The sequence below is a fragment of the Monodelphis domestica genome, chromosome 4 (genome assembly GCF_027887165.1).
Source record: "Monodelphis domestica isolate mMonDom1 chromosome 4, mMonDom1.pri, whole genome shotgun sequence".
NCBI classification, from domain to species: Eukaryota; Metazoa; Chordata; class Mammalia; order Didelphimorphia; family Didelphidae; genus Monodelphis; species Monodelphis domestica.
In genome coordinates this window covers 42,674,312-42,688,862 of record NC_077230.1, presented here as the reverse complement: position 1 = coordinate 42,688,862, position 14,551 = coordinate 42,674,312, and the positions used below count along the sequence as shown (strand labels likewise).

Genomic DNA, 14,551 nt, shown 5'->3' with positions numbered 1-14,551 from the left:
CACTAACAAGATGGCAGTGGTTTCACTGTGGAGAATGGACTGGAGGAAGGAATACCCATCATAAGGTAGATAAGGACGTAAGAATGAAGTCCTAGAAGCTGGGGTAGACTTTTAGGAATAACTTCACAAAGGTGAAAGGATGGAGAAGAGGTATGATACCATTTTGTAAAATCATAGTCTGGGAAAGAACCCTAAAATTATTGCATCACCCAAGACTCTTGACTCCCGCCAGGACTACAGCTTAAGCTAAGAAAACTGAGCAAATAAAATTTTATCCCTGATTTGTGGAGTTAGACACAAGAGAGAGGTTCACCAGATGTGAATTATAGTGGTTAAGGCTTAGGGTGGTATGCTCTATTATTAACTTTTCAGCTCAAGAAAAGAGGTGAAGTGGAGAATGATTCAGATTATAGTTTTAGGATTTAAAGAAGGCTGGAGTATTTTTGTGGTGTAATTTTTTAAAAAAGTTCCTTTGAGTTCTGATTTATATTACCTAACAATGTCAATGAGTCTCTATTTTGTCTTAAAACATTTTAACCTAGACTGCTTTTCCAGTTCTCTAAATAATGAAGACTATTAGGACTGATTCTGCATTTTATACATTGTTAATATAATTTGACATGCATTAATGGTTCTCTGTAGCAATTCTGTCACAAATAACAAAACAAACTAAATTGTCTTTTTCTCTTTCTTTTCAAAGAAAAAAAGACTGCAACTAGACGAGAGCATCATTCAATGAGTTTTGTATTAACTTTTCTCTTGTTAGCACATTCTAACAGGGCATTTCAGTAGACAGGACATGAACACACTTTACAAAGTGGTAATAACACAGTAATATCATTCCTATCAGTGATTATTAATGTCCCCTTCTCCAGCATACACACACGCTTACACACACACACACACACACAAACATACCTCCTATACACACAATACAACACAAAACAGGAGTGCTGGAACGGAGCAAGCAAGATGGATTATATTGCCAGGCTACAATAAAATGCAACCTACTAGCTAGCCTTCACAATGCTGGACTGGACAAAGGATAGATTTCTCTTATATTTGAAAGAGAATCCAGAGTCACAATATGATCTTATCTACTGCATTCAACAACTGAAACACAACATCAAGTCAACATTCAAAACATAACAGACCTTTATTTTCCATTATTTAAAATTAGTTCCTTTGCTCTTTGTTGGATGGATACCAGTTAAGCCAAGTTCTGCTAACGTTGCAACAACAAATACTGGAACATCTTTATTTTCCTCTTCCTTTTTTCCTTCTTCTCATTTCTCCTCTTCTGGCTTCTTTCTCTTAAAAATCCCCTTTTTTCTTCTCTTAAACCCATTAGTTGGCACTAGGGCCAGGTTAGAGCTGATAAAATAACCTGGTGAGGTGTGTTTTACTGAGACTCAGATGCTAAATGGGCCATTTCAGTTAGTAGAATCTTGGCTTAGAACTAGCTCTTGGGCACATTCACTGAGTGTTTTTAAAAGAGTTAGAAATCGCAAATAAGCATATTTAAATCATAACTATGCTGTTTTCAGGTATTCCTTTATTGTATAGTGGATTTTTTACCATCTCTCACTTTTTTTCCTGATTATCTAAGCCCCAAGTGGAAAATATTATTCTGATTTATGTTAAAATGTGTAAACCAGGCCAATGGCAGGCTCAATTGTTTTTTTTTTTTAAGCACACATATAAAGTACCTTCCCTCCTGTAAAATTTCCAGCAATGACAATAGGGTTTAAGATTAAGTCACTGATTATTTATTTGTTGGTTAGGGAAGTTCACTTTCAGGTGGCAAATGTACTGTAGCAGGTGCTAGAGGTGAAAAGCCAGGGCTATCACTTGTTGCCTCATTTATATTCCATTTATTCTGCTAATCTAAGAATGTGGTGAGTTTGGAAAAGGTTCTTTTGTTGGGTCATGAAGTTTAAATATTGCAAGTTGCAAAGAAAAGCTCATGGGAAAGGTTAGCGAAGTTTTAAATAAAAAGGAATTCTAAACAGTAGGTTGGAATTCTAGCAAATTACTTATTGACATGTTTTTCTCAAATTAGAGGAGATCTTTCATTGGTTCCTGTTCTTGTATATAAAAGTGTGAACTGGGTAATGATAGTATTCTTTCTTTGCTGCTGTATCTTTCTGTCTCTGTTTCTCTCTGTCTCTGATTGTCTGTCTGTCTGTCTCTCTCCTCTTGTGAGCAGAGTGAGCCATATAACAGTTTATGTTATTTGTATGATTATTTATTACACTTTTTACTTTGATTTGCTGGAGCAACATTTGTTTAACTTTGTTGAAAACTAATAAGAGAGAAAGAGAAAAAAACCCAGAATCTACATTTCCATCTGAACTTCCCCTCCTCATGGTGATTCCATAGTAAGGTGAAAAATGAGCTATGAGAATTCACATTAAGATTTATAAAGAAAATTACAGTCTCCAGGTGAAATCAATTTTGGAGCAAAAGAAAAAGATGGCTGGTTGTGGGATGGAGGTGGGGGGGATGTAGAGAGAAATCTGGACAATCAAGACAGTTGAAATCTAATCATAATTTCTGTGAACATTTGAACAATTTGGCAAAAATTAAAATATGTTTTAAAGAACTCATTGGATTATTGAGGATCTAAAACAATGGCTGAGAATTCTTTCTGTTTAGTCATGAGGAAGAGATGATTTTCATTTAAAGAAGGAGGTAGTGTTCCTTAAAAATATAGCATATGTATCTGTGGAAACAATTATTTCTTCAGAAACTGAGCTAAATTCCAAGGCTCTGTTGCTACAAGTACATGGGGTTGGAAAAGGTTAAATGACACATGGATCAGGATGCTGGATATAACAGCATTAGTCATCAGGAAAATTTGGGAGGCCTTCAATCCGTATTTAATCAGCAGTTTCTCTAAAGCCTCACAGGTTTGTTATCTCTCTACATTGCATGAGGAATGCTTGTCCTTTCCTTTCACAAAGTACAAGACATTTTTGTATGAATGCCACCAGCATATTGGATGATGGTATCAGCTTACTGGTATCACCCGGTGTAAAAGCTTATTGATATAAGTAGTGACATCATTTTTACATAAAGAGTTTTCCTGCACTTTAGTGAGTGTGGTAGAAAGTTTATATGGTCACAGATTTATAGTTAGTAGAAACCTAAGAAATTGTTTATTCTAATTTATCTAATTTTAGAGATGTGTAAACTGAGGTCCATGGGTGCTAAGGGGCTCACCTTAGGGCATGCATAAGTAATAAGTAACAGCCAGGATTTAAAAATCCAGGGCCTCTGACTTCCAATCCAAAACACACCTAACTGTGAGTTTAGAACATACTGGGTCTTATTTATGTTTCTAAAATCACTATCTAATGTTCAAATTAAACATGAACTGTTTATTGAGACTTTTGTGCAGTTAAATAACTGATTCATAGCTACAGAAAATGAATGTAAATAAAAACAGAGGAAGTAGTGAAAGACTGCTGATCCAGGCATTCGGGGATCTTTGTTAGTGTGGTATAATGTAAGGGAGTCAGCATTGTGGACTATGTCTTTTGGCTGAATTAGGAGTCATAGGATTTGAGTTGGAATACCAGCTCTTCTACTTACTACTTGTGGGATTTGGGGCAAATCACTTACCACCAGGGCTTCCATTTTCTCATCTGTAAAATGAAGAGGTTGGACTAGATAGCCTCTGAGGGCCTTTTCAGCTCCAAATCCTTTATGTTTAGTTTTGGCATTGTTGTTAGCTGTGTAACGTTGGGGAAGATATTGGTTATATCTTTCTAAAACTTAGTTTTCTCAACAATAACATTAGAGTTGGGTTAGATGTCATTTAAAATCCTTTACAACTCTAATTCTGTGAGGGTAGGATGTCTCCCTCACAATGATAAAGAATGCCTCAACATAGATGTAGAAAAGAAGAAGACATCCAGAAGACGTAAAGCTCAAGTTTTTAAGCTATTGTCATATAATGTTAATATGAAAGTTCCTTCTGGTCCCAGGCAAAGGATATTAAATATACCATCAATTGAGATTGTTCAAAATGGTAGTAAAAGATGGTTTAAGATTCTTGCCTCTACATATAGTGTCTTATGCCATGTCTGATACACAGTAGACATGCCAAGAGTGTTTTTTTTTAATGGAATGATAAATGAAGGAAGAAAAGAATTTCAAGATTGCAATTTAGTGCAACTTAATTACTGCCTGGTAATGGAGTCTAATGAAAACCATATAATGTGTTCACTAAGTTTTAATATCGAACCCTTTTGATTTCTAAATCTTTGTTGATAGAGAATTCATGTGTTGTCCCAAGTAAAGGAATGTCTGTAGAAAGATAATTTCAAATGCAAAACTTCCGATGTTCTATCAGATGCTCCTTTCACCAGGCATCAAAAGACTTAAAAAATTGGGGAAATTTGATCAATTTAAAGAACATCTAGCTCATAGGTAGATTATCCATGAAGGAGTGTTGTTTTGCAAATAAGTATCAATAATTATATTTGGAAATTAATATGGAGATTCTACTCCTTAATCAAGAAGAAGTCCCAGACTATCTTGATCATGAAGTTTTATGGCATGCTTAAATGTGGTGATTGAATTCCATTGATATTAAATACTAATAAAAAAGGCACTTTCTATGTATTTCCACATCAACAGCCATCAAATTTAAATGATTAAAAAAAGAATATTAAAATCAGCAATAGCTATGAGGCAGGTTGATGTGATTTTATTCACAACATAAAATCTGTAAAAAAGAAGGAAATTTTGCTTTTCTTTAGGAAGGAAATTATCATCAAATATATTTGGCATACTATTATGCTATCTAAAATGATTAGATACCAATGGGTCATACATTTTTATTTTTATATAATATATATTTTTACAGATATTAACATTATTCAATAGCACACACTGTGGTGACAGGAAGAAAAAACATTTCAAAATACAATTTTAAGTTATCTGTCCATAACACAGTATGAAACATCTAATAATTAGCATTGAAACTAATATGATATATCTATATCCAACTTAATAAAAGGAATTCCACATCCACTATAGAGATAGAGGCTAATATTGAGCCACAGAGTTCCCAGCACATAATAGTAAATAATAACATCTGAATATAGCTTGAGTGACATCCAGACAAAATACTATCTGAAAAACAAAATTACAGCCCTATGGAGTCCAAGTGTTTTATAGATAATACCTTATGCCTGTCTATGAGGCAACAACACTCTCATACAAGTCCTCCAAATGAAGGAGGAACTGAAGATCTTATCTGAGGGATCCAATAGAGGCCAGCATGTGGAATCTTCATCCTTGTCATCCAAAAATCAGTCTCAGTTACTCCAGATTAAGCATGATAAAATGTTAGACATATTAAGCAGAAAAGGCTGTATATATCTTGCCATGGTGGATTACACTTAATTTAGGATGATACAAGTCAAGTGTTTGTTATTTTTAAGAAATGCAAAACATACAGGATTTTATTCTTCCACTTTGTCTGACAGAGGATAGTGAAGAGTTCACACAAAAGCCAAAATTTTATAATTATCAAAGCTGGTCCCTCTTAATTTCCTTGAGTCCAGAAGAAAACAAAAGAAGTATCACCAATCAAGAGCCCTTCCCCTGTTAAAACCCTCTTCCCCTTCTGTTCTCCCATAGAGATGGCAGTTTTTCAGCTACTGTCCTCCATCTTGCTTGGCTTTGATTTTATGCCTAAGTCCCAGTGTAGAAAAGATGTATTCTTCATAAGATTGGTCTGCCCCTGTATAATCCCTTTCTGGAGGCCCCAAATGTAGACATTTGGTAGTCTAAACTTATACAAGTCTGTTTTCTGTTAGAAACATCAAAGAAGGACTTATTAAGTTTTCGGAACGGAGGCCATTAAGTTGCTTGCAAGCGGTTGAAGTTGAGTCTGCGCCGTGTCAACTCTCTCCGATCTAAATTCTCTAAACTTTAGCTTATCAATCTGTGAGTCCATTGGGTTCAGTGCCAAGAGAAGTGGATCCGATTTGGCATGGAGAGGTTCTATCAACTCTCGCAGTGTATTAGCCTAATATGATAAAGCAGTGATACAATATGATGAAAGACCTGCGAGTGCTATCATTTCCATATCATATTAGTATTGTATTAGAAATTTGAGTCATGCAATACGGAAAAAAGAGAAAATAGCAAAATTTGGCAAGACTTATATATGGGTTTTAGTACCATAAGTTCTTCCCTGTCTGCATGCAAGTCTACTTTGGCCTAATAAAAGCATTTTTCTCTTTAAAACATCTACCTGGGGTATACAAAAAAAGTTACCCAAGGCATTTAAATCTTTCCATAATTGTGTTTTATTTGTTAAATCCCCACATATATATTTAGAAATACAGCTTTTTATGTATTAAAATTATTTGAAATGAGCACTCACCATAATCACATTAAACAGTGTTTGTTTCCTCTGAGATCATGCCTGTACCCCATAAATTTAAGAACACTAGGAAAATGTTTTTGGGCTCATTTTGGCTTTCAGTCACCTAAGAAGTGTTACCCATAGGTAGTCTACTTTCTAGTCCCAAGGCTGAGATAATGGAAGAGTTGACCAGAGAAAAACTCCTTCATTTGGTCCAACTAGCAAAGTCAATCACTTCAAAATAAGAGGTGATAGGTCCAAGTTTCAAAGAAAGTCCAACAGCAATGAAGGAAGAATAACTGAAGGTGACTTCATGTTTGATCAGAAATTATATTAGGTAAGGCAAAGTACCCCAAGGATATCTGTATCATGGAAATAGATATGATTGCCATGAATGATTTAAGAAATGGGGACAATTATAAAAGACTATATTGCAGGTCTTTCCTTCTAATCTATACTATTAAGGCTTTTGAGAAATCCAGCTTACGGGCAAGAATTGATTTAAACTATAGCACTCTGTATTACCTATTAAGCCATATGATGCAGGAAAGTACTATGAGCATTTAAGGAGAAATTAATAATTAGGGCATAAAACAGCATAAAAACTTAAAGAACTAATGGAAAGTCTTTTTACAACCTCTTTTCAGAAATGGGAAAAGAAATATTTTCAGTATGACCAAGTGCCTAGAAAATAGGAAGAAGTATAAGTCAGAAGTCAGAAGGATTAATTTTTGACCACATATTCTTTGTTTTATTTGGGGAAAAGACTATTAAGTGATATAAAGTTCTAGCTTCATTTTTTTTTTCAGAATTGAGATGGTATACCAAGAATTTTAAATTTGGGTTAAATTAGACAAAAGAAAAGATTTCATTTATTTATATTATAAAAGTATATATTCTCTTTAACAACTATTTAACTGGTACTGAAATTTATATAAGCAAATAATAGAAGTTTAACTAGAAAAGGAAGCCCTTGGTTCAAATTCTGATGCACTATGAGATTCTGGCCAAGTAATTTAGCCTCTCTTATCTTTTTTTTTTTAACCCTTAACTCCTATCTAAGTAATTACTTCTAAGACAGAAGATTGTCAAGGGCTAGGCATTTGGAATGATGAGATTTGCTTGCAGTTATACATTTGGGAAGTGTCTGAGGTCAGATTTAAAACCATTTCCTCTTTAACTCTGGGCTTGGAACTCTAGCTGTCCCTTCCTTATCTTTTAAAATGGATAGTATAACACATACCTTTACCTTTTTTTCACAGGTTCAATGAGTTAATGATATTTGTTAAGCATGTTGCAAAACATAAAGAATAGTAGTATCTATGCCAGGTAGAATTTTTATAATAATTTGGCTAATCCCAAGCATAAACAGTTTCTCATTTAGAAATAAGTGTCCAAAAGTTTGTAAGTCAGATTTTTGGAATTTAGAACTTATTTTTTTTCCAAAGAAACAGTATTAAAAATGGTGGCTACTTTTCCTTGGATGGCCTATAATAGTCAGTTGAAATGATAAATATGTCCAAAATAGATGATCAATGACTTTCATTGTGCCAAACTTCAATTTATAGCACTGTTTCTACAGAAAACAACATTGTTGAGTTTGTATGTAAGCCAACTTGCAGTCTTACTGAGTAAAACAATTTGTGTGAATGGGTCTGTGTCACAAAAGGTGACATTTTATCTTTAGATATAGTTCATCTACATTATCAGTATTCTAAACTTTCATGTCAGTTACTTTAAAATTTTCACCTCTCTATTTATTTCTATATGGCTTACTATTTGAGGGTCTCCATGATCTTACTGTTTCTTTTGGGGTTTTCTTTGTAAATCTCACTTTGCTTCAACTTGGGTGTATCTATTGGTTTTCCTTTCAATTATTGCCTACTTTCTCTTTTTAGGTTCTATTCTTCCTCTTTCTTTCTTTTCTTCCATGCCAGTTGCTCTCTAGATGACATATAACATACTTTTTATTCTCTGTGTTGTTTGTTGGAGATTTATATTGCCTGATGTTAACTTAAAGAAGGCTGAATTGAACATTCTATATTTCTCTTAAAAACCCAAGTTACATGTATAAAAGCAGCTTGAGAGAATAAGTAGGCTGTAGATTTTTGAGCCAAGAAGAGCTGGCCTCTAACATTTGCTAACTTTGAGACTCTTGTGGAAGGAGTGCTGAACTTGGAGCCAGAGGTTGGGAGCTGATAATCTTGGCTTAGTCAATTATTCCTCATGTGACTGACCTTGGGCAAGTTGTATAAGATTTCTAGGCTTCAGTTTCCCTATTTGTAAAATACAGAGGCTGGGTCAGATGACTAAGGACTCTTTCAGCTTTAAATCTATTTAAATCTATAGGCTAAAGTGGAAGGGGTTCTCTATTCTAATAAAATAACTTATGTGTCCCTTGATTGATTATCCCCCTTCCACCAGTGTATTAATGACCCTTAATGTAAAATAATGGTATATCATACACATTATGTAAAATAAAAAGTCATACTTTTCAAACCTCTCAAGCAACCAGATTTTGAAATATCAATAATATAAGAATGACAACCCAAAGATAAATTGATCATTGCATTCCTGGTAAAAGTTATTTATATTTGATATGCTTTAAAAACAACAAACATCTGGAGCCAGATTAATAATATTCTAAGGCATGTTTATCCATTACTAGTAGTTATATGTAGAAAGACATAGCACAAAGCGGCGCCATTTCCAAATGCAAGTTTTCTGAGAAACCAGAAGCTGAGTCCATGTACGATATTAGAAAGCCAGTTTCCTTCTATTTTTGTTTGTTATTACATAACACCCCCCCCCCCTTTTCATTAAAGGCTACCAAGCAATGAACCATCATTTAAATACCCATAAAAATGGCTATTAGGTCTGCAAATAGTTTAATAATAATGAATACATCCCCAAGGATAGATCCTGAGGTCTAGGGGAAAAACAGCTTTGAATATACAGGAAAAGCTTTGGGTTGGGGGAAGTGCTTAGAAAATCTATTTGTACAAATTTATAAGAGATGGGCAATGAAATGAGGAGGCAGCAAATATACATCAGAAACATCAGCCAGAGATAGTATGGGAGTGAATACTAAAGAGATGTAGAGGAACAGCAGGTAATAGTGGAAAACACCTTGAAGAAGTGGTCAAAAGATTTCTGCATGTGCCTGGCAAGAGGGAGCAGTAATTAACAGGAGAGTCACTTACTAACTCTTTCAACCCATTGTTTTGAGAGAGGTAAGATTATTCAGGTTCAGTACAAGTAAGGGGAGAACAAGGGAAAAGAAATCCAGGGGTATGCTGGAGCAAACTTGTACAGAGTCAGGAGAGCCCATTATTAAATGTTCAGTGTAAGCACTTAGATGTCAGAAATAATAATGACTACAAATTAGAGCTTGATTTATTGTTTTGTTAATTTTCCACATTTAAGAAAGTGTTAATAATGCTGGTTAAATTAGAAGTGTGTGTATACCTCACCTCCCCTAGTCTGTTTGGTAAACATTTCCCAGCACACCCCTGTATTGTTCTATAAACATTGCTTGAGCTCAGCAGGAGTGCAGTAGAAGACTCAGAGAATGAAGTCCAAGGCTAAAAATAATAATTTTTAATAAACTCATATATTTATATATTGGACAGCTAGTGGCACAAAGGATAGAGTAGTGTATGTCTTTTAGTCAAAAAGACTCATCTTCCTGAATTCAAATCTGGCCTAGGCTCTTATTGGATCTTACTAGTACTTTGATCCTGGGCAAGTCACTTAACCCTGGTTAACCTCTGGTTCCTCATCGGTCAAATGAGCTGGAAAAGGAAATGGCAAAATACTCCAGTATCTTTGCTAAGAAAACCCTAAATGGGATCACAGAGTCAGACATGACTAAAAAACTGAACAACAAATGTTTTCTGATAGAACTTCTAAATATCTAAATCAGCTTCTAGAAATAAAATATCTTAGTCCATCCTAAATCTGTCAGCATCATGTCTAGAACTGAGACAGCTTATCTAAGAATTAAATTTATTTACAAAGGAGTAATTTCTAAGTATGTATAAATACATACATGCATATTTGTACTTATGACATGTCATACAATATTTGTATATATATATATAAGCCATTATAGGTATATGAAGTACATACATGCAGAGACATATGACATATATACCCATACTATATATCTATATCAGTAGAGATAGATGGATAGAGACAGATAGAAAAACAGAGATAGAAAAGTAGATATATACGTATAGATAGATAGATATAGATATACATATAGATAAATACATAGAAAGATAAATAGGAGGATAGATATAGATGGATGGGTGGATAGATAGATAGATATGATAGATATCTAGTTATCTAGATATCTAGACAGATATAGATAGATATGATAGATATCTAGTTATCTAGATATCTAGACAGATATAGATAGATAGATAGATATCTAGATAGATAGATAGTTAGTAGCAACACAGACTTGCTAAAAAGTAGCCTTTCGTGGAATGTTTCTTTTTTTTTCTAGTGGTACTTGAGCTTTACTTTTAATTTTAAAAGGCTGTTTAAAAGGTATTGTCTCCAGCTGATTGGGCCAGCATATATCTTGGTAGATCCAGAAGCAGCAAGGTATCATGACAAGATTAATGGATCGGGACATAGGGATATTTGTGACTTTGGGCAATACATGACCCCTCTGAGCCTCACTGTCATTAATAAAATACAGCAATCTTACTTGTACCACCCTCTGACAGTGCTGTTGTGTGAGGATCTAATGATTAATACGACATCTTCAAAGAATACTGTATATAAATAAAGCAGTATACAACAGTGAGTTATCATTTCTATTTTATTTCTGTGACCTTGGGTAAGTACTTAATCTGCCTAGGCTAGTTTTTACATTTATAAAAAAACAAGGGTTGGATTAAATGACCTTTAAAATCTCTTCCAGCTTTAACATTTCATGATTTTATAAGTAGCACAAAACTAAAAAAAATATTCTTGGAATTTTAGATTTATAGATTGTCAGAGTCAATAATAATGATGATGATGATGCCTGCATTTACATAATGCTTTAAGGCTTGTAAAATTTTTTATAAATATTATCTCAATGCTCACAACTATCCTGAGACAAAGGTACTATTATTTTCCAAGTTTTACACATGTGGAAACAGAGGGATTAAGTGTTCCAAGTTTCATAGCTAGTAAATGTCTGTAGCTAGATTTGAATTCAGGTCTTCCTGACTCCAGGTCTAGCACTGTATCACTGGGACCTTAAGGATTTGGAGAAGAAAGGGGCCTTTACAGGTCATATGGTCTAAAACATAATATAAGGTGAAGAAACTGAGGCCCAAAGAGTTGAAGTGACTTTGCCAAGGTTATGTAGTAGAGGAGTTAGGACCTGAATAGCAGTATTCTAATTTCAAGTATAGTGATCCACTAGCATTGTAACTACTGAGAATTAGAATTGTTTTGGGGCAGTTAGGTGGAGGAGTGGATAGAGTACTGGGCCTGGAATCAGAAAGACTCATCTTCATGAGTTCATATTTGGCTTCACACATTCACTAGCTAGTGATCTTGGACAAGTCTCCCAACCCCTTTTGCCTCAGTTGTCTTCATCTGTTAAACAAATCAGAAAAAGAAATAGCAAACCATTCCAGTATCTCTGGCCAAGAAAACCTCAAAAGGAGTCAAAGAGAGTCTGATATGACTGAAAACAACTGAACAACAATAAAAGAATTATTTATGTAAGTATTTCAGAGTATATGAGGGTGTATACTCTTAAATGATTAGAGATTCAAAAGTATTGTGAAATTGAGTTCTCTAATTAATGTGGGTTATGAGTTTCCCCTTTTGAATTCAAGTAGTATATATATATGTAACTTATATAAACACATGTTACTTATATATATATACACATATGCACATAAATATGTATATATGTTTTATACATAATATACATGCATATAGTAGACAAGTGGGTAGTAAGTACCTATTATTGTGCTCGAATCACAGAATTGAAAGGGTGGTAGCTTCTTCAAATGTGAAGAATTCTAAATGGTTTACAGCAATTACATTTCAGGTCCAATCTAGGGCAACTGAATGGGCACTTTGGCTTCGTTATCCACTTAACAATATCTGATCATTTAAATTATAGCATTTCAACATGAAGAACTAAAGTCAAGAAGAAAGCATGCTACAGTCACACCATGAAGTGATCATATTTTTTCAGTTGCAGCATGTCTTCGTTTTAATGGAGATAAATGCAAAATTCCACTTAATAAAGAAAGGGAAGGGAATAAGCATGTATATGCTACATATTGCAAGTGATAAGCCACAGTGAATAAGTAAGTGCTTTACAAATATTAACACATTTGGTCCTCACAACCCTATGAGGTAGGTGCTATTGAATATAATTATTCATGCTCCCAGGCAAATGCTGAAGATATCTATCAAGACTTGGGTTTTGAGATCCTTTGCAAAATACAAATATATTTATGAAGAATCAAATCACATCTCTTCTCTTCTCTCATCCAGCCACCACACCAGCTCAGGACCTGGTCTATCAAGTGAACTGTTTGTTATAAAGCCCCCTAATCAGAGATCTCCTGCCTCTCTACCCCAATCCAACCTCCACATTGCCAACAAAATGACTTTCCTAAAATTAACAGGTCTGACCATATCATTCCCCTATTCAACAAACTCAAGTAACTCCCTATTTCTTCTATGATAAAAATAACTCTTCTGGCATATAAAACCCTTCATAACTCACCCCAACTTTTCTTTTTAAAACTTAATTATACATTATACAAATTATACATTCATGAACTACGGTCTAAAGTCTAGACCAGACTGTGGACCTTATCATTCTTTCTCTTAACTTGGTTCCCTCCTACTGTCTTCCACAGGAAGGAATGTGCTCCCTTTTTGTATCTGCCTCTTCATTTAAGGCTCAGCTCAGGAACCAACTTCTACATGAATCCTCCCCATCTGCTCTTCAGTTGCTAGCTGCCTACCCCCCCTCCATGTATCTGAAGCTTTTAGCACTTTCTCCCCTTGATTGCAACCAGGAAAAATGAGGCATGATTTGGCCTGTTGTGTCTTTTTTTTTTGAATGAACTCTCAGATCTGGCTCAGAAGCCAATTAAAAACCTTTTCTTTGCCTACAGTAAGTAAATAACAGGGGAGCTAGGTGGTCTAGTGGATAGAACACTGGGCTTGGAATCAAGAAGACTTATGCTCATGAGTTCAAATCCAAACTCAGATACTTACCAGCTGTGGGACCCTAGGCTAGCCATTTAACCCTGTTTACCTCAGTTTCATCATGTGCCAAATGTGCTAGAGAAGAAATTAGCAAACTGCTCCAGTTTCTCTGCCAAGAAAACTCCAAAATGGGGGTCACAAAGAGACGGACATGTCTAAAAAGATTCAACAACAACAAAAAAGCAGAGAACAACAATCACAACACCTGTGCATACCCTAAGTTTGGAAGGCCTCTGCATGATATATGATCACATAGTTATAGAAGTAGGATCAAATCCTTCCCCCCCAGAAAGTTGAGCTTCCTCTGTACACTATGAGGACTTGACCTTTATTTTCCAGTTGCTTTGTAAAGTATCTTTTTTTAAACCCTAACTCCTATCTTAGTATCAGTGCTAAGACAGAAAAGTAGCAAGGACTAGACAATCAGAGTTGAGTGATTTTCCCAGCTAGGAAGTGTCTGAGGCCAGATTTAAACCTAGAATCTTTTGTCTCCGAGCCTGGCTTTCAATCCACCAAGCCTCCTAGTTGTCCCCTTGGGACTTAGTTTTAAAATATAATCATTGCTGTTATTCATTTGTGTCTGATTCTTTTTCAGACCCCATTTGGAGTTTTCTTGGCAATGATACTGGAGTGGCTTGTCATTTCCTTCTTCAATTCATTTTACAGATGAGAAAACTGAAGCAAACAGGGTTAAGTATCTGAGACCAAATTAGAACACAGGGAGTAGAATTTTCCTGATCTCAGGTCTAGCCTTCTACCCACTGTGCCACCTAGCTGCTCTAAAATGTAACACTATCTATATTTTCTTGTACTTTTATTTATCTTGTTAAACATTTCCCAATTATATTTTAATCTAGTTTGTATGGTACTCAGGAATGTTGTAGGTACATGCTTGACATTTCTGGTCTACATGAC

The 14,551-nt window shown here is 34.8% G+C and overlaps 1 protein-coding gene across 28 annotated transcripts in view; it reads right to left on the bottom strand.

Annotated features, from left to right (window-relative positions):
• Positions 1-14,551, bottom strand: part of CNKSR2 (connector enhancer of kinase suppressor of Ras 2) — a 300,281-nt gene that overhangs the window by 14,903 nt on the left and 270,827 nt on the right. For 12 of the 28 annotated variants that reach the window (XM_056793349.1, XM_056793344.1, XM_056793345.1 and 9 more), the window contains one exon: positions 4,834-6,046. The exons of the other annotated variants lie outside the window; for them this stretch is intronic. In XM_056793349.1, the coding sequence (XP_056649327.1) occupies positions 6,042-6,046 (5 nt within the window). In that variant the 3' untranslated portion in view covers positions 4,834-6,041. Of the gene's footprint in view, positions 1-4,833; positions 6,047-14,551 lie in introns of those variants that run through there. 28 annotated transcript variants of the gene reach the window in all.